Here is a 26,679-nt window from a genome sequence, read left to right on the forward strand (position 1 = left end):
TTCAGCGTTCCAAGAGCGATAACATTGTTCAAGTTTTATGGTGTATTCTATTGCATTAGCACCCCTTTAGCATTAGTTAAATCTCGCAAACTCAGATGTAGTTCTGCAGAATAGTCGGCAGCCGTGTTGTGAAGCTTTGTAGATAATTGTGCTCCTTGCAGCCTGCTTAGGAGAGTGTCGATGAATATCCTTTTGGGAAGACAACCATAGGCGATATCTACTCTTTCGGTGCTGTTGGATGGGTAGGTCTAAATCAAACAAGAAGATGTTAGATTTGAGTTGTAGTTTCTTGAAACAAATCCAGCGTCAGAGATAAAAATGTATGAGTTCCTCGTCTCGAAATTATAATTCAACTGAACTGCATTCATATGTTCAGGAGTGAACAGAAAGAAAGGAATTCAGTTGGTTCGATACAATAATCCTGTCGAACAACAATAATGTTATAATCATCCAGAAAAGCGAAATATTGTTCTAAAGATTATAATTTTTCTCGAAAAGCACCTTCCAATTGGATTGTTTTATCTTACACTACGTGGTAGCATCTTTCATTTCCCACTATCATTCAGTTTCCATTCGAAGGTGTCGATTGATTAGGTATTTTAAAGCGTAATGCCTAACTTTTCTCTCTCGCTCGCACTCTCTGTCTGTTGTTGGCCTGCTTACGATAGAGCACGTCGGTGTGACATGGCCCGGTCAACAATCATTCTCCATGATGCTCGGTCCCCGGTTGCAGCCTCCTATCCATGTAGACTTCACACGATCACCGACAGGTCTCGCTTTACCTGATCCAGGCATCGAATTAGCTGTGCTGCGCATAAGTCGCATGCCGAACTGGCGATTGCTGTCGAACACCTTCTTGGTGGGGCATGAGTCCGGCATCTTCATGACATGCCCCAGCCATCGCCTCCGTTAGGATGCTCGGTTAGGCGTACAGCTCAGTAAACTCGTGGTTTATCCTTGCCCTGCACGCTCCGTATGCTCGAACACGCTGCGAAAGATGATCCGGAGAATGCATCGTTCAAACACGCCCAGAGCGTTTACATCCTCCGCTCGGATGGTTCCGGACTCGTGTCGATAGAGGACCATCGCGGGCTCCAAGTCTTCTAGATCTCACCAGCCTGTGAAGTACATAGTATGCACGATTCCCCTACAGAATGCGTCTCCGGATTTCGCTGCTGATGTCGTTGTCCGAAGTAACGACCGTCCCGAGATAGCAGAACTCCTATACCAGCTCGAGAATGTCGCCGTCAACTAATACATAACGAAGTTTAAAAGTAGAACAATAACGGAAGTTTACAAGACTTGCTTTAAAATGCGACCAATTCAAAGGACTCACAACCATGCCAAGTTATCGCTCACATTACCTTCTGCTTGGCCTACAGACGATCGAGCACCGTTTTAAGGTAAACAAATGTGTATTTGTTCTTCTTCTACGTGCCTTCGAGTCCTCTTCGCTCTCGTAACTTGCTTGTTGATGAGAGCAGGCGTACTTTATATGGATACAATGAGCCATTGCTCGCTATGACAAGGCAATTCAATACATGGTCTAATTACTTTGAGTTTAATTTATTAACGAGTTAACGACCGACGCATTTAAAGAGAATATTTTATTCATTTCACCGGACACCGGATTAAGGCAGAGGGAGCCTCAACTCCTTTTACCGCTTAGGGCCCCTAACACCCTAAATCCATCGAGCATCGACAGTGCGTAGCTCGATCGAGAGCTTGCAGAATTATTCCAGAAGCCGAGAAGAGCGGAAGCAAAAGCCAGTAAGATAAAGTGATAAAGTGACGGACACCACATATATCAACAATAACCACAGCTCATTGGAAACAATGGAGTCAACACTAGAGCTGACACTGCAGTCGTACAACATGGCGCATCCGAAGCGCGGCATTGCAGTGATTATCAATAATAACGGGGATCGAGAAGGCTCGGAAAAAGATGTGGAAGCATTACAGGCCGTATTGAAGCACCTACAGTTTGATGTGCGTCTCTTAAGCGATAAAACGACGGTTGAAATCAGACACGCTCTTAAGGAGGTTTCCCAAGAGGACCACTCCAACAACGATTGTCTGGCAATTATTGCGATAGCGCACGGATATAATGATAGGATCGATTTCGACGACGGTTATTTGCATATTGACGAACTGTGGACAAATTTTGTTGGAAACAAGTGTCCTTCGCTGATTGGAAAACCGAAACTTGTGTTCATTCAAGCGTGTCGCGGTGGAAAACATGACTACGGAGCATCGACAGCCACAGCAGATGCGAGGCCCGGTCTGGAGGAACCGGTTGATGTCAAAATACCAATGTATGCCGATCTTTTAGTGATGTACTCATGCTACGAACATCACGTTTCGATGCGTTTCCCTAACGGATCCTGGTTCATACAGTCGCTTTGCCAAGTGCTGGGTGCCAACATTGCCAAGACGGAACTTCTGGCTTTGCTGACTCATGTATCCTACCTTGTGTCCATCCGATCGGGCCAAACTAAGCAAAGTAAAGTGGTAAAACAAATTCCGATGGTTACTTCCATGCTCACGAAAGCATTTTCCTTTGTGCCAAAATCCTCAGCAGACTAGCTGGTATATACAGCACCACCAACAAATTTACTCAGCAAACTAGCTGGTATATACACCGCTGAATAAATTAGAAAAAAAGCATTAAACATGTACTAAAAGTGTTGATTTTCATTCTAATGAAAGAAGCATAAGATAGATAATTCCATTATTGTGAATAAGAACCGCACACAACAAGCCATGGATGAAGAGGAAATGGGGGGGAGGGCGGTGTTTGGAGGTTGAAACGATTACATCCGGCCTTGCTTATCCATAACAATGATACCATTTTTTGTTATTAACGGGGATGAGGGGAAGTCTATGAAGTTGCCCCTCACAGGACTACTCTACCCATTTTAATGTATTTGGCCACAGACGCGGTGACCATCGTCGGGAATCTGCTGACTCGGCGTGGTAGCGAGCAACCGTGAGAGTCACCATTGCAGTCGTTGGTCAGCACGAAAATGGACACCGTCTGCAGATTTCAGAACGCAACCCAATTGACGGGGCCTGTGATGGCCGCCTAATTTGCGTACCGTTAAGCCTGCCATTTAAGATTTCACTTTCAATACCAAATTTTGTTCTTCTTCTTAGTAGGTTTGATAGGATTTTTTCCTATGGTTTCCGTTATACGGAGCCATAATCAGAGTTTGCAGGCACGTGGTAAACGTTGACACATGACATGACATGACAGAGAACTTTTGACGTTTTCTAGGCTATGTATATAGTCAGAATTCAATAGTTGAACGCTTTTTAGTTGGCATACTTTTTAGTTGGACAATGGACAATGGAGGAGCTGCTATAATGACGAGCTGTACGAGATGTACGGTGACCTCACTGTCGTACAGCGTATCAAGCTCGCCAGGCTCCGGTGGGCTGGCCATGTTGTACGCATGGAAACGGACGACCCAGCCCGTAAAGTCTTTTTAGGCCGTCCACAAGGACAGGGGAGGCGTGGTAGGCCCAAATTGAGGTGGCAAGATGGCGTGGAGGCGTCTGCCATTAAGGCCGGGATAACGGACTGGAAGACGAAGGCGCGAGACCGTGAGCGGTTTCGGACACTCCTGAGGCAGGCCAAGACCGCAAAGCGGTTGTAGCGCCGGATAAGGAAGTACTTTTTAGTTGAACGCTCGATAATTGGCTGACAGTTCAATTAAAAAGCATGCGTTTGTATGGAAATACCGGCTTTTGACAAATTCACAAAAATCTCAAAATTTTGAAAAATTTTCAATGCAAAAAACATGCCAACTAAAAAGCACATATTCAATACAGTCTGAGTCTTAAGTCTTATGTCGCTTTTTACTTGTCTTGTGCGCACGGGGGTGAAGTACTGCTCAGTACTTTGGTTCCCGAATTGCACTACGATGATTAACACAATAGAGGCAATACAACGGAAGTTTACAAGACTTGCTTTAAAATGTGACCAATTCAAAGGACTCACAACCATGCCAAGTTATCGCTCACATTACCTTCTGCTTGGCCTACAGACGGTCGAGCACCGTTTTAAGGTAAACAAATGTGTATTTGTTCTTCTTCTACGTGCCTTCGAGTCCTCTTCGCTCTCGTAACTTGCTTGTTGATGAGAGCAGGCGTACTTTATATGGATACAATGAGCCATTGCTCGCTATGACAAGGCAATTCAATACATGGTCTAATCACTTTGATTTTAATTTATCAACGAGTTAACGACCGACGCATTTAAAGAGAATATTTTATTCATTTCACCGGACACCGGATTAAGGCAGAGGGAGCCTCAACTCCTTTTACCGCTTAGGGCCCCTAACACCCTAAATCCATCGAGCATCGACAGTGCGTAGCTCGATCGAGAGCTTGCAGAATTATTCCAGAAGCCGAGAAGAGCGGAAGCAAAAGCCAGTAAGATAAAGTGATAAAGTGACGGACACCACATATATCAACAATAACCACAGCTCATTGGAAACAATGGAGTCAACACTAGAGCTGACACTGCAGTCGTACAACATGGCGCATCCGAAGCGCGGCATTGCAGTGATTATCAATAATAACGGGGATCGAGAAGGCTCGGAAAAAGATGTGGAAGCATTACAGGCCGTATTGAAGCACCTACAGTTTGATGTGCGTCTCTTAAGCGATAAAACGACGGTTGAAATCAGACACGCTCTTAAGGAGGTTTCCCAAGAGGACCACTCCAACAACGATTGTCTGGCAATTATTGCGATAGCGCACGGATATAATGATAGGATCGATTTCGACGACGGTTATTTGCATATTGACGAACTGTGGACAAATTTTGTTGGAAATAAGTGTCCTTCGCTGATTGGAAAACCGAAACTTGTGTTCATTCAAGCGTGTCGCGGTGGAAAACATGACTACGGAGCATCGACAGCCACAGCAGATGCGAGGCCCGGTCTGGAGGAACCGGTTGATGTCAAAATACCAATGTATGCCGATCTTTTAGTGATGTACTCATGTTACGAACATCACGTTTCGATGCGTTTCCCTAACGGATCCTGGTTCATACAGTCGCTTTGCCAAGTGCTGGGTGCCAACATTGCCAAGACGGAACTTCTGGCTTTGCTGACTCATGTATCCTACCTTGTGTCCATCCGATCGGGCCAAACTAAGCAAGGTAAAGTGGTAAAACAAATTCCGATGGTTACTTCCATGCTCACGAAAGCATTTTCCTTTGTGCCAAAATCCTCAGCAGACTAGCTGGTATATACAGCACCACCAACAAATTTACTCAGCAAACTAGCTGGTATATACACCGCTGAATAAATTAGAAAAAAAGCATTAAACATGTACTAAAAGTGTTGATTTTCATTCTAATGAAAGAAGCATAAGATAGACAATTCCATTATTGTGAATAAGAACCGCACACAACAAGCCATGGATGAAGAGGAAATGGGGGGGAGGGCGGTGTTTGGAGGTTGAAACGATTGCATCCGGCCTTGCTTAGCCGTAAAAATGATACCATTTTTTGTTATTAACGGGGATGAGGGGAAGTCTATGAAGTTGCCCCTCACAGGACTACTCTAACCATTTTAATGTATTTGGCCACAGACGCGGTGACCATCGTCGGGAATCTGCTGACTCGGCGTGGTAGCGAGCAACCGTGAGAGTCACCATTGCAGTCGTTGGTCAGCACGAAAACGGACACCGTCTGCAGATTCCAGAACGCAACCCAATTGACGGGGCCTGTGATGGCCGCCTAATTTGCGTACCGTTAAGCCAGCCATTTAAGATTTCACTTTCAATACCAAATTTTGTTCTTCTTCTTAGTAGGTTTGATAGGATTTTTTCCTATGGTTTCCGTTATACGGAGCCATAATCAGAGTTTGCAGGCACGTGGTAAACGTTGACACATGACATGATATGACAGAGAACTTTTGACGTTTTCTAGGCTATGTATCAAAGTCTATATAATACAGAGGTCGATGCATAGCTCGATTTTGGTCCACCATTTTGAAAGCTTGGTTTTGACAGTTAGATGAAAAAGCGTTCCAAACTATTCCAAACAACCAAACACTTTTCAGGGCAAATTGTGCATTTTGTGCAAAACTTAGTGTAACTATACATTTCTTTCTCACGAACGGGGCATGGAGTAGTTTTTTCAGTAATTCATCACTTAAAAACGACCACAATCAGAAATCTGTCCTCTTAGCTTCGGTCCTCTTGAACTGCACATGATTTCGTCGTAATTTCGGGCACTGATCTTGTTGTAATTGATAATTACACTATTATTCTATCTATTTTTGATATTCGTCAACTTTTTCAAGAACAAGATTATGAACAAACGTCGTTAAAATTATCGAAAATGCATTCTGACCACTGCATGCACAACAACTAAAACCTCAATGCATGCTGCGATGAAACTATTGAAGCTTTTTCATCCAGCTGTCAAAACTTTCCCATGCTTTTTGATCAAATGTTCTGGATGACTCGACCTCTGTATTATATAGACTTTGCATCTATCTCTGTATTATATAGACTTTGGTTCAACTAAAAAGCATGCCAACTAAAAAGCGTTCAACCATTAAATTCTGACTGTAGTTGGCAGGGAATCGAAGTTCAACCAGTGAGCTCGGACTGTAAATGACATTTTGCGGTTAGGAGTGCGCGACGCCCGCTTTGATTGCAGCTGAGAAAAATATAATTTTTTGCACAGTTTTTTCCTAACAACTAAAACTAGGTAAAAAAAGAACTTAAAATAACTTTAATGACATGGTTTTAAGAACACAAAAAAAACTTTCATATAACTTTGGAAAAACGTTATATTTGTTTGTTCCTTTCTTTGACACATTAAATCACAAAATCATTCACATTAAATCATTAAAAAAAAAGATTTGTGGTTTTGCAGGTTCACAACAATACTGCATCGCATTGCGCACTATTGCGCGGTCATGAATACGTAATTACGCAAACTGTCGCAAATTACGCAAAATAAGCAGAAGAATCGAAGAATTGGCAGAGGATCCGGTTCGATCAGCGGATCGCCTTTCTTTTGGTTCCACTAATTCATTTTTGCTATGTGGGGTGAGTTTAATGAGATCGTTACGAACCTATCACGTTCTGCGTTCTGCATTCTTCTATATTTTTTTTAATAGGTTCGTGCTGAGCGATCATCCTCGTTTCTTGAAGGTGACCTTTTTAATGGTCGATTGAATTTGACTAATAAATAAATAAATAGTGGAAGGGTGTGACACGGGGAAGATTACATACTATTTCGTTAGAAGAAACCAACCGGTTTATTTTTTCGAATGCGTCTGTGCTTGTATTAGCACTGAACAGTGTGGCTTATTTATGGGATGGTTTTTCTGGTGGTGACACTATTGCCGGATTACGAAGACGGCATCGTACTCCACCAAAGCGGACGGCGTCCTCGCTTCGAAATATTAGCCTCCCAATCGCCAAAACACATACCGTCCATAAAGAATTAGAAATATGTCGTCGTGGTGTATCGATCACCGCCACTATGCATCGCTCTCGTTCTTTTTCTCCCGATTGAGCGTGAGTGGCCGTTGTGCGAATGTAAGCTAGCGGTTTACCGTTGGCTAATTTGAATGTGTGAGTTGGAATGTCAATGCGCATGAAATAAATTTAAACAATCATGGCGGATGATCAAATTCAAAAAGGACAATATTGTCTGTAGGAGATTAATTGGGATATGCGTGTTATGAATTGTTCGAACACTGTAAAAGTTTATCTGTTTGTTACCGTGCAATCAGACATTCCGCCAAAAAGCGTCACACTGTGTAGAGTGAAGCCAAATTCGATTACATTCGATGATTTTTGAAGACAGATCTATACATAAACAATATGTGTATTCCGATACGTGGTTTCCTAACTGTTCAGAAAGCTTCAAATTTAAAAATGGGTAAAATATGAGACGTCAACTTTAGGAAGCCGCCATTACTAAAACAACTACCAAAGCACATGCTACATGGCATCTTTGCGGATACCTAACCATAGAAGCTTCTAATTTACTGTACACTTCGTTAATAGAACAACTAATACTGAATATTGAACCGTTCTTCATAAGCAGATCATAATTAGTACATCGATTTTTCTTGTCTAATTATCTTCAAACTATTTGGGTTTCATTCAAATAACTGCCAAAGTTCTTTGCGGGCCGGATTGAAAGCCTTCGCGGGACGCATGTGGCTAGTGATGAGTCAAGTAGCACTGTGCAACCACGCACACACAGTACAGTAAAATGTGCGAGCACAATTGCACATTTTATAAAACTGTGGTGCCACACTTCGCACATTTTTTGTGCCCCCCCACAGTTTGTGTGCTCCGCACAGTTTGTGTGTTCCGCACAGTTTCTGGCAGAAGAGTTATTCTAAAGATAGCAAGAGAAGACATTTCTCGACGAGTGCGTAAAAGCTGCGACCAGCGGGGTCTGTTGTTGTGGCTCAAATTGCTTTAAATTTGTGATAATGTTTCATATGTGCTGCATTTTGCCCCATTGCTATAGCCCCGAATGAAAAATTATCACGTGAAACGCCAGCTTTTATTTTTTACTGTTAAGCAAAATATAATATATGATTTCTTGTGTGTGGTGATAAATTAAAAAAGAGAATGATGTAATTGCTATTGTGTCCCTATTACCCCTTATTCCCATGATACCGCTTTACGATTTACTCAACGAAACATGCGCGCCCCTTGAAAACGTTTCTACCAGATGGCGCTAATCGACACGCTCGCGCTATCTTTGGATTGTGTCTCGGCTAATACTCATTACTGCATACATGTAGGGGCGAAACGTAAAAAAGCCTTTTGCACAGTTAGTATTTTTAAATTTCTTCTTTTTTACTCACTACAATTAAATTGATTTGATCGATTTACTATTAAAAATTTCTCCTTCTTATTCTTCTTCTCCTTTGGCATAACTACCGTTGTCGGTCACGGCCTGCCTGAACCACTAGTGGGTTTGGCTTTCACTGACTTAATGATTTACCGATAGCAGGACAGTCCGTGTGGAAACACGGACCATTTGGGGATTGACCCCATGACGAGCATCTTGTGCGAGTTGACGACTGTCCGGCCACTTTTAAAAACTACTCGAAGCAATTTCTGTTGAAAAAATAAACCATTACCAGTGTACTTCAATGTGCTTGATTACCTTTAAAAACGCCCCTGTTCTCTTGATCATTCGTTCCTATTATAACTCTCAGTAATGCAAACATTACAGGAAATTTCCCTTTCATCCAACGCATCGGAACCAATGAAACTGTAGCTGGTTGCCGCACCGTATCTACATTAGCCATGATCCGCAGATACCGATGTCGCTTTTCTATGCTCGCAATGATTGAGAAATAGCAACACACGTGCAATTTCCAATTAAACTATACGAGGGAGTGGGGTGGTGCATAATTGCACGCTAACGGCGCCGAACCGAGCAAGAACCCACCCACGATCACCATTATGGAAGATCAGTGAAAGCATAACACGTGGTCCCGCTGTGCCCACCATCATCGTCACACCTTCCAGTTACCGACAGCTGCTTCACTTGATAAATGAATTGCTGAGGTAAATAATATTGTCACCGTTTAGATCACCGTTCCGTGACCGTGAACGATTTGACGCACGTTACCGTTCGCCGGCAACGGGCCTCGAGGGGAAGGGGACACTGATCCACTCCCGAGAGCATAATTTTTCACGCCTCGAAATCAAAAGTGAGAGCAAACAGGGCGGGTTTGTCTGCCCCGTTTTACAATTGTTTTTGATAATTTTTCCACCCAACCTTCGTGGCAGGCGAATCGGAACTGATGTGTTATTTTACCTAGGGCAGGTGGCCCAATCTGAAGATTGCTTTTTTTGGGGTGATTTTACACCAAAAAAAACCCAACAAACTCTACTTCCCATCGGGCGTTCGCTTAGCTGAGCACCTTCAAAATCGGTTTCCCATGGATTGGATGGATCGACACTCCTGCTTCTGCACCGTCATCCCTGTGACACCGTTAGCAGGGGGGGGGGGCAAAAAACACTGCACGCCCGCTACAAAGCAATGGCCGCACGGTGGCCCAAGGGTCAACGAATGCTCCCATTTTCTCGCGCCGCAAGACCGCGCGCAGACGGTCCTTATGGGTGGTACCGGGTGAACCGGGCATGCTCACACCAATACTCGCACACCCAAAGGGCGCTTGTCAGCACGCGCAAGCGTTCTGTGTATACTTTCACCTTTACCGGTGCCCTGCTGTACGCCCTTCGCGTGAGCGTAAGATTGAAAATTGGTTCTCTTTCTTTCGTTGTGTTTGCCCCCGCCACCCTTTCATAGATAGGATGGGGAGAGGGGGTGGAGGCAGTTGCAGCGTCAAGGAACGCCAGTTCTTTCTCCACGGCCACGGCAAGAGCTTTCTTTTTCTTTTCCAGCTCAATCGCGTCGTTCGCCTTCGAGCAAGTCATGCGCGGTCACCAAACATCCTATACCGCCCTGGGTGGGAGAGGGGAGGGAGGCCGGGGAAGGCGTGTAGTGGTGGATGCAATTTTCTTCCATCCGCTCCTTCGAGCGGTGGCGCTGAGAGGCGAGAAACGACGGGTGCAAGAAATGGCACCACAAGTCAACGCTGCCTTCGATGGCTCGTTCCAGGCAGCTGAGCTGAGCCGTCAACCCCCTTTTTCCCGCGGTTGTCGGGCGTGCGCTCACACACCGAAGCGTACGAGCCAAGAAAGTCAACTATATTAGTAGGACAACCAGTCTCCGCCACTTCAGTCGCCTGGGCGTGATGTGCGAGTATTGATTAGACGCTGAGACAGACAGCAGCAGTAGACAGCAGCCGTCAGAATCGAGCGCTGTTTCATCGTACAAAAGCGTTGGCTGTGTGTGTGTGTGTGCGTGTGTCGAAGATCTCGAAGGTCCGTTGATCGATTGATCGAAGCTAGTGTTTGGCGTGGTAGTGTGGAAAACGATCGCTGGAAAAGGGAAACATTGAAGAACGCAACGCAGACAGTGAGAATCATCCAAGTGAGAGCAATGGGTGATCGGTTCAGTGATTGGTGGCGGTACTGGTGTGTGCTGTGGATGTGTTCGCTCGGCGTTGGGTGGCTTTCCGCCGAAACGATACACTTTACCAACTCGCCCAAACTTATCATGGCATCGAAGAACTTTACGACGTACGAGATCGAGGTGCCCGGCTCGAAACCGATCACGATCATCGAAGCGACCGATCCGTACGATCACCGGGCGCCGTTGGACACGTTCCCGCGGGAAGTCCAACTACCGGGAGGACCTACCACCAGCTTCCGGACCAGCACCGGCCTCAGTGTGAGCCGCCCGTCCCAGGAGAGTGCCAGCTCGGGTGAACAAATCGTGCCAGGAAGCCGAAAAACCCTCTACTCGCCCGAGCTGCTGAACAAATTCCTCAAAGAGTACTCGGAGAAGCTGCGCAACGCCGATTCCGCGACGAGAAAGCGGCTGAACGAGATCACGATGATCAACAACAGCATTAACCGAAATCAGAACGAGGTTGCAGCGGCTGACGACGACGACGAGGAAGGTACCGGTGGTGGTGGTACGCGGGACGAGAATCAGTACCGAAACAGGGTTCCGCCACACCTGGATGCTATTCAGGCCGCGAGCCAGGGCAGCGAGCGTGCGCCAGGGCCGGATGAGCCAAAAGTGGAGGACGAGTTTGTGTTCACCGATACACACGAGCGGCACGGTGGTGGTGGTGGCAGCAACAAGCGATGGTACCAGGAGAGTGCTGCCTACCCGACGCAACCTCAGCCAACGCACCCGGGCCACAAAAACCACCCGTGGAACGTTAAGGACGGTTGGGTGACGCTCGAAGCGGTACCGTGGTCGGAGAGCAAGGTGTCAAAGTGGCACGCCACGTCGTCGGAGTCGAACAAACACCAGCCCGGCAAGGTGACGGCGATGCAGCACGCGCTCGACAAGTACTGGAACACGGTAGGCAATGCTGGAGCGGCGGAGGAAACGCCCAAATACAAACCGGTGGCCACGTCCGGCTCTATCGGAGCGTCCAGCTACTACACCGGCGAGGAGGACGATGGGTACGGGTACGGGTATGGGGGTGCAGTAAACCGCGTCCCAAGCTCAACACAACCACCTCCCGAATCGTTCTACAACCGAAGACGTCCCACGGTGGCGCTGTACAGTGAGCGACCGGATGCGGATCGTAGTAGGCCGTCGCCAGCTCCACAGCCACAGTTGGCTGACGGTTGGTACGATCAGCAGCAACAGCAACCACTGCACACGAGCAATCCATACGATGCGATGAAAGCATACCACGACCAGGGTCCTGCCAACCCAACGATCTCCAATCGGGACATCATAACGGACGGACGGCCAGCAAACTTCCCCAAAGGGACATCACCGGATCGTGCGGGGCCGTCCAACGGTTACAGCGCAGGACAGGATACCACCGGTCAGCGTGTCCGCCCCGTCTCCTATCCCGACCGGGGCAACGGCGAGTGGGTGCTAATCTCCACCACCAAGGGCTACCAGTACCCGAAACGCCGTCACGGACAGCGAGCGATCACGTTCTCCCCTGCCGCCTCCACCAGCCACCAGACGGTCAAGCTGACCGTGCTACCGATGAAGAACGCGCACGACATGACTACCTCGCACAACGGGCTGATCGAGGTGTCCTCCTCGACGCAGACGGTCGAGGATGCGGTCAAGCAGCAGAAGGGCGGCAAGCGCAAAGGCACCGTCGTGGCGGACAATCCAACCGGACACAGCCAGAAGAGGAAAAAGCATCCGAAAGTCACTGGTGGGTCCGCGTCCGGCGGATCACCGCAAGCATTCTCGCTGATGCGGCGCGATGCGGCCCAGGACAGTTCGGCCGTGCTGGCGGCGGTCGGGGCGGGCATGGTACCGGCCACCATGGCCATCCTCGCACCGATGGTACTCGGGAAGAAGAAGAAATAGAGCCTCGAGTGGGAGTAAATTTGAAGCGTAAAATGACGCCCGTGTCGAGTGTGTGAGATAATTTATTTATTTCTTTAAGTACGTAAAAATAATATAAAAATGTTTGCGTTTTGTAGAACGCGGGAGGGAGGATCTCGCTGTACGGGAGATGTCCTTCCAAGTAGGCGTAGTTTGTTAACCTTCGTTTTTTTTTATTATTTATGTTTCACCTGTTTGTTTTTGATATATTTAACTCGGTACACAACCAACCCTGTAAAAGGATTTGTAAATAAATGCGTAAAATACACCAACAAACAAAATGCCGCAGTATCGTTACCAATTGGTGCCAGATGTGAGTGCATGTGTCCTTCTTTTTGTATTTTCGGATGTCCCTAAAACAATCACCCGAACCGAAACTCCATTGGACGACGACGAAAACACTAATCAGCGCCATTGTTGTGCGATAAAATCATCGCTACGCAGCTACAACCACAGGGTGCGCTTAGGAGGTGTGCGAGAAAAATAAATAAAATTTGCTTCCACCCATATACACCGACACACACACACCACACCACACCAGAATGGGTGAAAGGAAAGCCTTTGTCTGTGTACTTTAGTATGATCGCCATCGTGCGATCGGTTCAGTTCGGACGACCTACAAGATCAGAAGAGAGCTCTCGGCGCCGCGTGTGCGGCCCCGTGTGTCTGTGTCGAGAATTCTATCCTCAATCCCATAGGTCGCGTAGGTTCAGAACCTGCGTGCGTGCGTGCGTGTGTGTGTGTGTCGTTCTATAATACTGTCGCTACTCGCTAATGCCGACGCGTGTCCCCGGAGCCGGTGTGATTGTGGTGCTGCTGCACTGTGAACCGATCATGCACACCGTTCAGATATCGCTGAAAGTCGCTCGTGACGTGCTGGAGGAAGTGAATGCCCATCGCCACCTTGCGCTCGACCGTGTTTCGGATAAAGTCGCCCCACGTGTACCGGTGCGCTTCGGTCGTGGTGCTCGTGCTCGGTCCGACCGTGGTCTCGCTTCCCTCGGACAAGCTCATCTCCGCCGCCTCTCCCGGATGGCTGGTCGTCTGATCGTCTTTCGGACGATCCTCATCCACATCGATCTCGTTTTCAAACTCCTCCTCGTCCCCATCGGCCTCCATCACAGCACGCCGCTTTCGCCGCGGTCCATGCTCCGGCACCGGTGCCGAGTTGATCATGTCCAGCATGCTGTCCGAGTAGCTTGCCCCCACCACGTACTGCGCATGGTGCTCGGGGCTGTGCTCCGAGGAGTAGGCCTCTGGATTGGGCATCATTTCGTGCTCGGGCTCGACCATCGGCTCAGCTGCCGTGTTGAAATTGGTGTCAGCTGGAGGACTTCCCGCGGTTGTTGTTGTGGTGGCGATTGTCGTCGCTGGTTGGGAGGATGCCGCGGACGCAGAGCTGTACACTGGTGCGGCCGGTTGATGCGTCGGCGCCTCGGCCGAAACCGTGCGCATCGGGTAGTACGGCGTCGGTGGCGTGTTGTAGAAGAACTCGTTCTGCGACTTTGCCTGCGCCTGGGCCTGCGCCGGCCGGTTCACGTTCGTGTACATTGGCTCGGAAGCGCTGGGGCCACCGACCGCCGGTCCACCGTACGCCCGGTTGCGGTACGTAATGTGCGGATACTTGTTGGCCGCGTACGGCTGCACGTGGTAGTACTGGTGGCCCGTCCGTACCGGCTGCACCTGGGTGCGGCGCCGTACCGGCGCATTGTTCCGGTAGTACGACCGATCCGGCATGCCCGCGATCAGCTTCCCGAACACGTCCTCCTCGTTCTGCCCGTCCGCCCCAGCGTACTCTTCGTAGTTCGAGTAGTACAGATCATCCTTCCGGTCGTCCGAACGGCGCAGCGCACCGAGCGGGCTGCCCAGGAAGTACGAAGCCAACCCGGCGGCCATTACCAGCCCGACCAGCCCGACGCCCACCGTCGGCATGACCTCGCGCGACAGATAGTTGATGATCTGCGTCGAGACGGGTTTGTTCTTGTTGCCCGGCTTCTTGTCGCCCGGCAGCACGTCCTTCACTTCCGGTTTGCGCGTTTTCTTGTTCGCTGGCTTCTTCTTGCCCGGCGCTTTGGCGGCCGGTTTGCGGCTTGGCTTCTTCGCCGGCTTGCTGCCGGCGGCTGGGGCCGTTTTCGAGGGCGAGCGATCCTCGGGCAGATCGAACTGTGCGTCCTTCGGTTCCAGTATCAGGAAGGTGGAGGATTCGATCGAGCTGTCGTCGGTGACGGCCGCCAGCAGATCGTTGGCCACCGTTGAGGCACTCTGCTCGGTAATGACCATCTCGGTGGTTGTCGTGGTGGGGGTGGTGGTAGTGGTAGTTGGCTTGGGTGTCGTTGTGGTAGTCGTTGTGGTAGTCGTCGGCGGTTTCTTCACCTTCTTAACGATCACCGGCTTCAGGGTGGTCGAAACGATCTTCTGCTTCGGACCCGGTTTGTTGGGCTTTTCTTTCTTTTCCTCCGAATTGACACTGCTTGGAGTCGTTGTGGTCGTCCGGGCAGGACGGGTAGGGGTCGTTTGCATGACGCGCCGAGTGCTCGGCTGGAAGCGTTTCGTCGTTGTCTTCGGCGTGCTCGTGGTGGTTGTCGTGGTGGTCGTCGTCATTACCTGCGGCTTCCGGGGCGTGCTGGTTGATTCGCTCTTCATTTCGCTCGACTCACTGCCGGACAGCAGCACCCAGGTGGAAAGCCCTTCCCTCGGGGTGGTCGTTCGCGGGGGCTGCCGTTCCGTCGCCCGGTGCAGCTCGTTCTGGTACTCTTCGTCCGTCATCGGTTCCGCCACCCCGGCATGGCCGCCGAAGCGATCGAAAAGCGTGAGCTGATCGTGCGCTTTCGCCTCGCCCGATCCGGTCAGCAGGGCCGGGCGGGGGCGCGTTTGCGACGCACCGGAAACGGCACTCGCCCCACCGGTTAGCACCTTCGTGCTGGTGGACACCACGAACCCGGACGTGCCTAGCTTTGTCTTCAGCAGCTCAGGACGCTTGAACGCGTAGCTGCAATGAGAAGAAGATAGATATATTTCTAGAACGCCACGCAACTTTGGATCGATCCGGTGTGTGTTTGGGCCAATGGCCCAGCAGGGCATGGAGTGGGTTTCATTTGATCATCTTCCCTTTCCCCCCCCCCCCCTGCTACGTTCTAATCATGCAGATCATGCAAGCCGTGAGGCTGGCTACTTAACTATTCATGCAAAGAGGAAGGAGGAAAGGTATGCAAAGAGGAAGTGAAAAAGAAAGGGATCGCATCGCCGCCAAGCGTCGGCGCGAACGATCGTTCGATGGGGTAAACGTGGCTCTTTTTTGTTTGTACAGCAAGAAATAACATGATGTTCGATTGAAAGGGGTGTTATGCGGAGGTACTTGATAATCGTTTTATTGGTTTTTTGTTAGTCACGGTACTTGGTTGGTTTTTGGATGCTGATCACACTATTAGCAAATCTACATTTCGATCAGCGGGTTTACATTACAGTACGAACGAGGCCACATGCACATGCGCTTACATGCTAAGGTCGCCCGGGATGGGAAGGTACGAGCGGAGATACTAAAGGTACGAGTTAAAATGAAAAGTACTACCCTCTACAGCCTAACGATTTACAGGTGTTTCCATGCAGTCATGCGCTTATTATCGTTTGTTCATCTTACTACGCAACTAAACGTTCAATCTGAAATCCATCCTCTCCTGTACTGTGGGCGATTGGTACGCCGTGTTCTACATGCGCTCTACAGTACTATCACGCTGCTTCATGCTTCTTAATCTACGAGTTACTAGCTTACCATTTTTTGCTTAAAACCACTACACACTACAGAGAACTAGAACTAAAATGAGTTGTTTGCCTGGCAGCAAGGAGAAATGCTATACATAATGAGCAGCGATACCTTACACAAACTGAAAAGACCAGATAATAGGATACATCATCGGCAAGATCTCACTCATCTCAATCTTGAAATGCTGCACACAACAAAAAGTACACCGCGCGTGAAAGCGATACCAGCGATCATCTCGCAGATCTCGTGTCTAATGCGCGCATCGGAAGGAGAAGAAGCAGGAGGATAACAACACTTCCCAAGACCTGAACGTGCGCTTAGCATCTCGCTTCAGTCTCCACTCCGCAGCTTGCCTCGATCGATTGTCAAACGCTTTCACAAACGTCAGGTCAGGTGCGGATATCGGGTAGCGCGACCGGCTTGCGAAAACCCACCAACACCGACGAGGGGCAATTAACTCCAAATGCTGGACTGAAATTACGATGATCATCATCCTCCGCCTGTCCGGGTCGGCAAGTGTGACTGCGACTGTCCCTCGCTATCTCTCCCTTGCTCTGAGGTGTGTACACGGAGGCCGCCTTTGATTTACGTATACTTATATTGCACTAGGTAGCTCCGAATCTCGACCCAGAGGACCCCAGACTCAGACCAGGCCAGAGACCATTAACCGGTACACTCGGGTTGGCTAATAAAACTATTAAACACGCCGCTGCTGCGGCGGTGGCTCTCCATCGTTCCTAGCTTGTTCGTTCGATTAGTTCGAGCGCTGCTTTGCGCTATGATACTTGGGAGCTGTGAATACTGAAATTACACTAATTATGTCTACAAAACAAATCGAACATTCGCCCTCTCTCTCTCTCTCTGTCTTTCTGTGTCTCTCTTTCTCAATTACTTTCAGTAACGCTCCCCTAACGGGTGTGGAAAAGCGTGTAAAAAGGAATGGTGTGAATGAAGTACATACATCGGCGAGAGTCTGAAGCGAAATGCGGCCTAATGCTGAGATGAGAAGAAGCCATTTGTAAGCAGCTTTTGCAAGGCGATGCAGCGAATGTTTGCGATGGGTTTCGAGAGATGTAATACACCGATGAGATGAGATGGTTTAGGAAATCGAGCGGCGCCGATCGTTCGATCGCATGCATGCAAGTGGAATTAGTTTTACGGACAAATGCTACATACTTCTAGCAAGATACGAGCTCTACACACTAACAAATAACATCTTACAATCTAGAAGCTAAAGGACACAGGCCATGCTACTTCATGCTACTACATGGTTGCGGTATTGTTTTTTGTTTTGGGTTTGGATGGTTATTGACTAATCGGTACATTGGTTTGTGTCTGTCTGTATGTGTTTAAGTGTGTCGTATGTGTCAGGTAATTGTCCGTAAATGTCGCGCAAGGAATGTTCTACTAAAAACTCAAAGCCTGGGGCATTTCCGAGGTCCAGTTGGCACGCTGCAAGTGGTGGAAAAGGGGTTTGGGTGGTGTGTTATCGGACCCGGGAACTTGGAACGGTGGAACTACTGCTACTGGCTGGGCTGGTCGGTTTGTGCCGCCGGTACGGATCACTGTGCTGGCGCATACTCCGCCGATCATTATCCCAGCTGGCGGCCGGGCCCCAACTGTGTGGATCGTAATCCGTCCACGAAGACCCGACGTGGATTGGCCGCCGATAAACGGGCCGCCGTACCGGTTTCCGTATCCAGTGGTACGAGACGGGCGGTTTCTTCTGCACCAGCACCGTCGTGCTGTAATGGCGCACCGGCGTCGGATAGTAAAACTTGTACATATACATACCAGCCGCCACCGTACCGACGATCATGGCCAGCACGGGCAGGCTGGTCATGCCGAGCACGAACATGTTCATCGGTGTCATGGCGGACACGGCCGCCATCATGCCGAGCAGGGCGTGCGACACGTCGGGAAGCAGCGAGGAGGAACCATGATCGTGCGACGGTTTGCCCTGCTTGGTCGGCTTCAGCTTGTTCTGGTTCGCACCGATCCCGTTGCCGATGGTAGCCGCCGGTTGCCCGGCCGCCCCGATACGTACCGGCGGCCGGATGATGTTGCTCACCAGGCTGCTGATCGGTGTGTTGAGGAAGCTCGACACCGGAGCTGGTACGGCGGCTGGGACTACCGGCACGATCGGGTTGGCGGCTAGTGGAGCAGCCGCCGCCAATGGAGCCGCAAACGCCACGTCACTCGCAACAGCCGCCGCTGGGACGGCTGCTGCCTGGGGCGCAGCAGACAGAGCACCGGCCGTTCCGGCGGCTGCAGCTCCAGCCGCTACTACGGCCGCTCCCGGCACTGCACCAGCCGCTCCCGGACCGAGTTTCGTCAGCTCGCCCTGCTTGGTCGGGCTCGGGTTGTCGTCGTTGATCGCGATCTGTATATCGTTGCAGCCCTGCTTACCGTTTAGCGAGATCGTAATTTCGTTACAGTCCGACACCGCGTCCGTCACACCTTCGCCCTTCAGATTGCCTGCCTCGTCGTAAGGGTTCGCATCATCCACTGGGTCCTCGTACGGATCTTCGTACGGATTCCAACCCGCTCCGACCTGTTCGCCCGAGTACACCGCATCTGGACGGTCCGGATCGGCCTGCGGTTGCGATTGAGTGACCTTCACGGGCCCTCCATAGGGTGACGTCGTGGGTTTGATTGTGATCTTGATTTTGTTCTTCTTTTTGTGCTTCTTGTGCTTAGTGCCGGACGAGCTGACTGGAATCAGCTGATCGCTCACGATCGGTCCTGGACCCGCCTGGTACACCTCCTCCGACGGTGTGTGGAAGTTTGTCGAGAGAACTTCCGGTGATCCGGTGATGCCACCGTAAAACTGTTCCTGCTCCACCGGCGTATCTGCCGGCTTTGTCACACCAAAGGTGGAATAGATCTGACTCGAGGGTCGCAGCAGCGAGACACCGGACGGTGGTTCGTAGTCCACATTGAACACATCCGACGTCTTGTCCGACCACTTCGTAATGATCTTGTGGATGACCGGCTTACGCTTTTGACCAATTTCCACCTCCAACGGTGCCGGATACTGGCTCTTGATCGGATAGACGTACGCACTCTCCGGCGGGTCCCAGTTCGGCCGCGGCGGATAGCCCAACCCCCCAAGCGACACCGAGCGGAGCGTGTTCTGCTCCTCGGAACCGGCCCCATCGACCGGGACCGGTGCTGCCACCGGCACCGGTGACTGGCCCTGCAGGTTGGCCAGGTTTTTTAGTAGAAATTCCTTGATTAAACTATCGCTAGAGAGACCATCGTTAGTAGTTTGGTACCTTGGTTGGTGCGTGGAGGTGCTGGCGCTGGTGGTGCTGCCGTCGGTGGTCGCTGCACTGGTGGTCGCTGCTTCCGTCCGGCCGGTCGACGACTGCTCGGAGCTGCTCGGCGTTGTTGCCGACGGGTCGTGCGGCTGCACGCTGCCCGACTCGACGCTTTCCTCCACGATCTCCAGCGGGTTGCTGCGCCGGCGCAGATAGATCGGTTCCACCAGGTTGGGCCGTGCTAGGGCCGGGCTGACGAGCAGCAGGGCTAGCGCGCAAACGACGATCGGTCTCATTTCTGTATTGGGGAAGTAAATGTTTGCCCAGAATTAGTTCCACTTCAAGAAATTTCAGTTAAGAATGGAAGAATTGGGGCGTCAAAGAACTTTCCATGGGCAGAAGCTGAAGCCCTTTCCGACAACACTAAACACTGAATCATGCATCTAACCCCGAACGCCAACCCCTATCGATCAATCAACAGTTGCACGGCTGACGAATTTCAACACGCACCGCAAGAACCGTTTACCGCGCGCGCGCACATTCATAACGGGCACGCACTGGTCAATCGAATTATGTCACCTATTTCCGCCTTTCCTTATACCTCTCTCTATTCTTCTCCTTCTTACCTAACTCTCTTTCCTCTCGAAGGCACGCATACCGTAAAGGACGTTCAACCGTCCCCTTTCGCAAGTCGCACTCCAAAGCCAATGCCAAGTGTGGAGCACGGCATAACCTCGTTTACGGTAAAGAATGTGCTAACCAGCCGACTTCACGATTTCCCGAAAAGAGATAGCCTCCCCCCCGAGGGTGGAGGAGACAAACGGGAGTCACCCTTCATTTCTTCCCCCTCACTTCTCTGCCTTGGCCCCTTCCTGTGCTTTTGTTTGTTTTGCACAACAATAGGCCCCGTGTACGCGTTACGTGAAGGTATAAGCATCCCTAAAGAGATAAACAGCGTTTACGTACGTGTGTGATTGTGTACGTATATATGTGTGCCCTCTCTCCGCTTCCCATATGATGCACCGTTAAATATTAGGAAGGAAGGTGAACACGGCGCGATCTGACCTAAATCTTCCAATGTACTCTGCGACTGGGTTAGACACTAGGTGGGCAGAGGAGGTCGGGAAAGACGATCGTTGATCGAACCAAAGCACCTTTCCTTCTCCTCCACATACCCTCATTTGTCGTCGTTCATAGACCGATGTACTACTTTCTGCTGTACTGTACGACACACACACATTCGAATTCTCCCGTCGAGATCTCCGGTCCTTGGAATGGCTGCAATCGTTGGAAACGTTGATGACGCCTCGGATGACTGGTTGGGTGATCTGTTCCTGCCCATTCCGACTTCACGCAATCGTGTGTTGCATAATGCAGCGTACGCACCTCTCGACGTAACGCACCCTTTAGCACCCTTCTCGAATCCGTCTAGGCGTTCGTCGCCTGTTTGAAGAGTCGAGCAGTTTTTGGGTGCACGATCGCAGCCAGCTGAAACTCCCCTACAGTACCTTGAACTTGATCTTCAGCTCTTTGGACATCAAGTGTGTGTTTGCGTGTTTGTGTGTAGAGCCAACAACTGCTGCTGCTGCGGCTCCCTCGATCGAGCACGATCATTCGTTCCCACACGTTTGGCCGTTGTGTGAAGCGCGCCCAATTTCCCGTTCGGCAGCAGCAAAACAAATCACGCATCCACCAAAGACAGCTGGATGTTCCGGTCAGCATACATGCAGCCCTGGCTGGCTACACTGGTCTCGCCCCCTTCCCTGTCGGTCCCAGATCATTGGTTTCGTTTTCAAGTTCATGAACTCCTGGCCGGTGCGAACCCAGGGAAATCCCGTTACGATATTATGCCCCTCCCCATCACGCCTCCCTCCCTGTACGTAAGCATTTCTGCTTCTCTCTTCTTCACTCTGTGAAACGTGGCGCTCCATTCCTTATGCTTCAGACCATGCAGAGGGCCGCTCGGACAAACATGCCCATTATTGTAGCAATCTCTCCCCCGTGCTGAAAGTGCTCTTGGCCCGGCGGAGAGATAACAACGATCGGTTGCAATCGGACAGTGGTGATCGCGTGTAGAAGAAGCAAAACCCACAACCACGCAGCAAAAAGTAAATGCATTTAAATGGTACCTGAACGCAACCATTTAAAACCCCGTTTCAAAAAGTGCATGCAAAAACAAACGCTCACGGATGCAAATCCGACAAAAGACAATATTTACCCAAAACCGACAGTCATGCAACGCCCGGGGTATGGCTTCAAGCATGAGCTAGTTTTATGAGTGCCTCGCGTTGTTCCGGCCGGGTGCGCGCCCGGACGGGTGTTGAATCATAAAAAAACGGAACCATTTAAACAGTGCAGCAATAAATGCGCACTGTTTTCCAGTGACAAACACTCCCCAAGGAGGTCCTACAAAGGAGGAGCATCTCCCTTCCCGGGGTGGCAAATGTGGGCTACAACCGCCAGGCTTCTGTTCTTGTGCCGTGAGCATATGATTACCATGCCAGCGCGACAAGCTCCCTACTTTTGACATGCTTTGCTGGCTTACTACGTCGGATATTTTCTTTGCTCCGTGGGCCAAAAACACAATGGGTTCTGTCGCCGCTCACACGCACCGCTGCCCACCTTTCCAGTGGGAAGGGTACCATCGGCGCGACACAGCCGCCAAGTCTCTGGGCGGAAATTCAGGTTAATCAGTGCGATTCAGTTTACCCGCCTTATCGTCCGATTACAATCGCGACTCGTTGGCCGAGATGCGTGAGAACCAACCCCGTTTCTTCCGCTTAGGCCCCCACCGTATTGTTCAGCGGAGGGGCCAGGGCGCCATGCCTGTTGAGAATAAGGTGTTGGCGTGTTACACTTTCTCCTCCCGGGCTACGGAAGCTTATGGGGTGTATGGAAACGAACACGGCGCACAGTGTTTGCGTTTGCGAGGACAATTGTATCGAGAGGGAGGCTGTTTTTTTGGGTCATCTTTAATGCGTCTATCGAATGGGCCGTGGAAAGGATGCGCCGCCATCATCATCATCAGCAAACGATATCCGTTTCGATACGGTTCGATTTCATTTGTTATCGGGCGAGAGAAATTTGTTTTCAATTGAATGAGCGAGGGAAGCCCTAAAAACCACAAAAAAGCGCATCAAAAATTCATTCCGGGTAGAGGTAAAAATATGCCTCGGCAAGCAAAACGAGGTTAACCATTAAAAAATAAGAAAGAAAAACATGCAAAGCGAATTGTGTGTCTGTGTGTTTGAAAACGGACACAAACGGTTTGGGGCTCGCGCAAAGGGTTCGTCGCTTGCGGTAGCGTTGAACATGCTTGCACGCCTTCACAACAAAGCTCAACGCGCTGCGCCGCGTTTTCCCGCCCGCACTACTCTCCGCTAGCCACGTTTGTTGCCGTCGCGTACAACTCGCGCATGAGGTCACTACTTTCTCCGAGCGGTGACGCTTTAACGATCGATTAAGTTATTACCATACGAAAACCGACCGACGAGGGAATCCCAACCAACCGCCCGTCACTGTCGGGTGCTGTGACCATAGTCGCTATGTCGCTGGGGCTTTTTTCATACAAATGCAAACAAACACACACACACACACACACACACACACACACACACACACACACACACACACACACACACACACACACACACACACACACTTTCGACTAATTATTGCATTCTTTTTGCAATGGATCATCCCCACAAGGGGGTACAGTTAGATCGCCATGAAACGACACACCTTGGGCGTTCGTCGTCTCGGCGGCACGGCGATCGTCATTTAATAACGATTACCCAAAAACGGAATGTGGAGCTTGCTTCCTGCTCCCCAAATGCAGGCGTTCCAAAACGGTTTTTCCCGAAAGGGGTCGCAATATTCTGCTGTGTGCTCCCTTGCGCCGGGCACAGACGGCAGACGGCCTCATTCCCGTTTGGCCACAACCACTAAAGGCAAAGTTCATTCACACCAGCGCACTTGCGACCGCCGGGGACGGGGACGTAGTCGCACGTCATCGGTTAGCCTACTTCGATGGAGCAACGTCGTCAAGAAGCTTCTCTCGAACGACCGACACACACACAGACACAAACCCACAAACACCGTACCAAAGCAAAGCATCCAAGATCTCAGCCATGAATCTCTGTGTGCTTGTGTTTTTTCTGTCTATTTCATCAATTTTGTCGTTAAAGCCTTCCAGCAGCAAATGAAGAAGAGGGCGTGAAAAAACTTTCCTCTCGTATACCGTGTTTTTTTGTTGTTGTTGTGTTGTGTGTTCCTACCCAACGTTTTTTTAACAAGTCCGAGAGCAAGAAGCCATTTGAATGTGTGTTACGCGTTTGCAAAAGAGGGAGCCAGTGCAGATGGAGAGGCCACCGTTGGCCTCCACAGAGCAGTGACCAACATTCTAGGCAACAGGCTTACACCTAGAGATTCTTACCGTTATAGTGTGGTGGTTGTGGTCCACGATGACCGCGGGAAACGTGGAACAGCCGTACGAACGAGCGAACGAACGCACGGACGAAGAACAGAAGTCGACGACCAAAACACACCGATGAGGTCCGGTTCGTTGTCGCCTACTGGGAGGCAGGGCTGTGTAGTTCTACTTTCCTTCTGAATCGGCAGTACTTTCGAGAGCACTACTCGCCCACAGGGAATGGAACGGAATGCACGGAATTCAATGCACTGCAATGTCCGTACCAACAAAAACTTGGTCTACCGCGAGGATCACGTTGCTAGCGAGATAGCACTGTAGAAGAGCACACAAAATCACACACGCTATTCTATCACTCGCGCACTCCGAACAACCAAGTCCACAAATATTTTCGCTTCGGGGGCTTTGGCTCCCCTACTCACGTTGAAAGTGTCCTAGCTGGCCTCTCTGATGCTCTCACAAGCACCCAGAACTCGCCTACTATCTGGGACAGAAGGGGCTACGCCCATCCGCATCAACACCGTACGTTACTATGCCAACCAAGGTGTATAGCACCGAGCGCAAGAAGTACTCAAGCTCACTTGTAACTAAACCTTCAGCGCCTCAACCGATTGGGCACAGTTTATGTTTGGGAAAGTTGGACACCTTTCCCCGGGGGGCACACCAGAATTCGCTTCTCTTCTGCTTTGGCTGTTGCGCGCGTACGAACCAGGTTCTGCTTCGTACGTCCGTTCGGGTTGAATATCGACTGCAGACTGGAACCGGAACGTGCGGTTCCGTGGCAGATAAAAAGAAGCAACTTACACAATTTCTTCTGCCGCTGCCTCTGTCTGTCTCTGCTTGCTCTCGCGCATCATGCAGCTCCCTCAGCACGCCCATCCCCCTTCCATTTGGATGGCGCTCTGGCTGTTGTTGCCTCTCCGGTTTGGGGCTAGCTGGCTGGCTGGCTGGTGGGCTGGCGGGCTTCTCGTGCTTCGTGTTTGTTGTGTGCGTTCGTTACCATTCTTGGAGCCGGGTTGGGAGAAAGTATAGCGGAATGGGTTTGGAATACATCGCTACGGGAGGTTGGAAGCGATCTTACCAGATCTTTTGAATTGGTTAAGATCGATAGAGATTTTTGGTTTGTGGCGGCCGAGTCAGTACTTAAGACATTCCAAGGGGTTGAGGCTTCTTTAGAGATCATTTCAGTTATGCGTTAAGGGTACAGTCTAAGATGACTATACGTAGGATGTTGTGTTTTTTGTTGAAGAAATACAAATACATGACTATCTTATGAGTTGATTGTTACTATTCTAGTTTTATAGATAAAACTGATAATTAGCAAACTGGATAGGTAAATGGGATAAATAGTCAATCGTACGGATTGATATGGATTGATCGTACGGATTGATCGTACGCAACTGAACGAACTAATGATCTTATATAATATCATAATATTTGTTGAATATTGAAATAGTATGATATTATTATGTTTAATTGATATAGTACAAAAATATTTTAGTTATTTCACATCTTCTATCATTTTCAGACACTGGAAACAATCAACGTTCACAACTCGCTGCATAAACCCCAGGATGTACCAGCAGCTCGATTTTTCGTTGAAATATCTCTGGTTTCTCGAACCATCATGATCTATCAACAGCTGCGTTGAAGTTGGCGTGATTCAATCGAGACTCCAAGCTCAAGGGGGAGTCGGGTGCATCTTTCCCTTCAGCCGCACACACATGCAAACACATTACACATGCAGACACGCAGCAATGGCATGCCGAGGCATGAGACCACAAATCAAATCTCTACAGGTTTGTATGATTTTCTTGCATTCTTGTTTCCGCAAACCCTTTACCGAACGGCCGCTGTACGGTTAGCAGCTGATGAGTAGGGTAATTAACCCTGCATCGCTCCAGCTCCTGCATCATACTCCTATCCCATCTTCGACTAACCGGCATCTCTTAAGCATTCTAAACGAGCCAAACGCACGGCTCACTCTCTCCAAGAACCTGCTACCTCCAGAAGCTTCCCCTGTTAGCCACTATTCGCTGTTTAGACACGCATAAAGCAACCCAACCGTGAAATGAATGTTTATTTGTTCGAGCTACGCTGGGCTGTGCATCCTTGGGAATTGTCCGGTGTAACCAGGGTCCCGGTTTTGCGCTTAGGCAAAGAAGGAAAAGTCCCACTGAGTCGCACTAAGATGCATTAAAACGGTGGTAGCGGAAGGCAATTTGGTGCGCTGCCTTTGAGAGTCCATCACGGGGTGCTTGACCACCGG

At 49.7% G+C, this 26,679-nt stretch overlaps 4 protein-coding genes across 4 annotated transcripts; 3 read left to right on the forward strand and 1 right to left on the reverse strand.

Moving 5' to 3' along the window:
• Positions 1–1,752: 1,752 nt before the first annotated feature.
• On the forward strand, positions 1,753–2,658 carry LOC120895342 (caspase-like). Its single transcript, XM_040298619.1, has one exon. The coding sequence runs from the start codon at positions 1,837–1,839 to the stop codon at positions 2,584–2,586; it is 750 nt and encodes a 249-aa protein (XP_040154553.1). The 5' UTR covers positions 1,753–1,836; the 3' UTR covers positions 2,587–2,658.
• A 1,761-nt stretch (positions 2,659–4,419) lies between these two features.
• On the forward strand, positions 4,420–5,325 carry LOC120896277 (caspase-like). The gene has a single exon (XM_040300269.1). It carries the CDS (start codon positions 4,504–4,506, stop codon positions 5,251–5,253), a length of 750 nt encoding a protein of 249 aa, XP_040156203.1. The 5' UTR covers positions 4,420–4,503; the 3' UTR covers positions 5,254–5,325.
• Positions 5,326–10,779: 5,454 nt separating this feature from the next.
• Positions 10,780–12,966, forward strand: LOC120896582. Its single transcript, XM_040300796.1, has one exon. It carries the CDS (start codon positions 11,021–11,023, stop codon positions 12,938–12,940), a length of 1,920 nt encoding a protein of 639 aa, XP_040156730.1. The 5' UTR covers positions 10,780–11,020; the 3' UTR covers positions 12,941–12,966.
• Positions 12,967–12,984: 18 nt separating this feature from the next.
• On the reverse strand, positions 12,985–25,178 carry LOC120896581 (proteoglycan 4-like). The gene is made up of 3 exons (XM_040300794.1): positions 24,417–25,178; positions 19,997–20,279; positions 12,985–15,947 (listed from the first exon to the last, which is right to left on the reverse strand). The coding sequence occupies exons 2-3, from the start codon at positions 20,275–20,277 to the stop codon at positions 13,730–13,732; spliced, it is 2,499 nt and encodes an 832-aa protein (XP_040156728.1). The 5' UTR covers positions 20,278–20,279; positions 24,417–25,178; the 3' UTR covers positions 12,985–13,729.
• Between the last annotated feature and the right edge of the window lie 1,501 nt (positions 25,179–26,679).

The sequence above is a fragment of the Anopheles arabiensis genome, chromosome 2 (genome assembly GCF_016920715.1).
Source record: "Anopheles arabiensis isolate DONGOLA chromosome 2, AaraD3, whole genome shotgun sequence".
Lineage (NCBI taxonomy): Eukaryota > Metazoa > Arthropoda > Insecta > Diptera > Culicidae > Anopheles > Anopheles arabiensis.

Coding starts and splice junctions, on each gene's coding strand:
- LOC120895342 (XM_040298619.1), top strand. CDS start 1,837: ATGGAGTCAACACTAGAGCTGACACTGCAGTCGTACAACATGGCGCAT.
- LOC120896277 (XM_040300269.1), top strand. CDS start 4,504: ATGGAGTCAACACTAGAGCTGACACTGCAGTCGTACAACATGGCGCAT.
- LOC120896582 (XM_040300796.1), top strand. CDS start 11,021: ATGGGTGATCGGTTCAGTGATTGGTGGCGGTACTGGTGTGTGCTGTGG.
- LOC120896581 (XM_040300794.1), bottom strand. CDS start 20,277: ATGAGACCGATCGTCGTTTGCGCGCTAGCCCTGCTGCTCGTCAGCCCG. Junction 15,948..19,996: donor ACCTCCACGCACCAACCAAG/GTACCAAACTAC, acceptor TTCTCATTGCAG/CTACGCGTTCAAGCGTCCTG.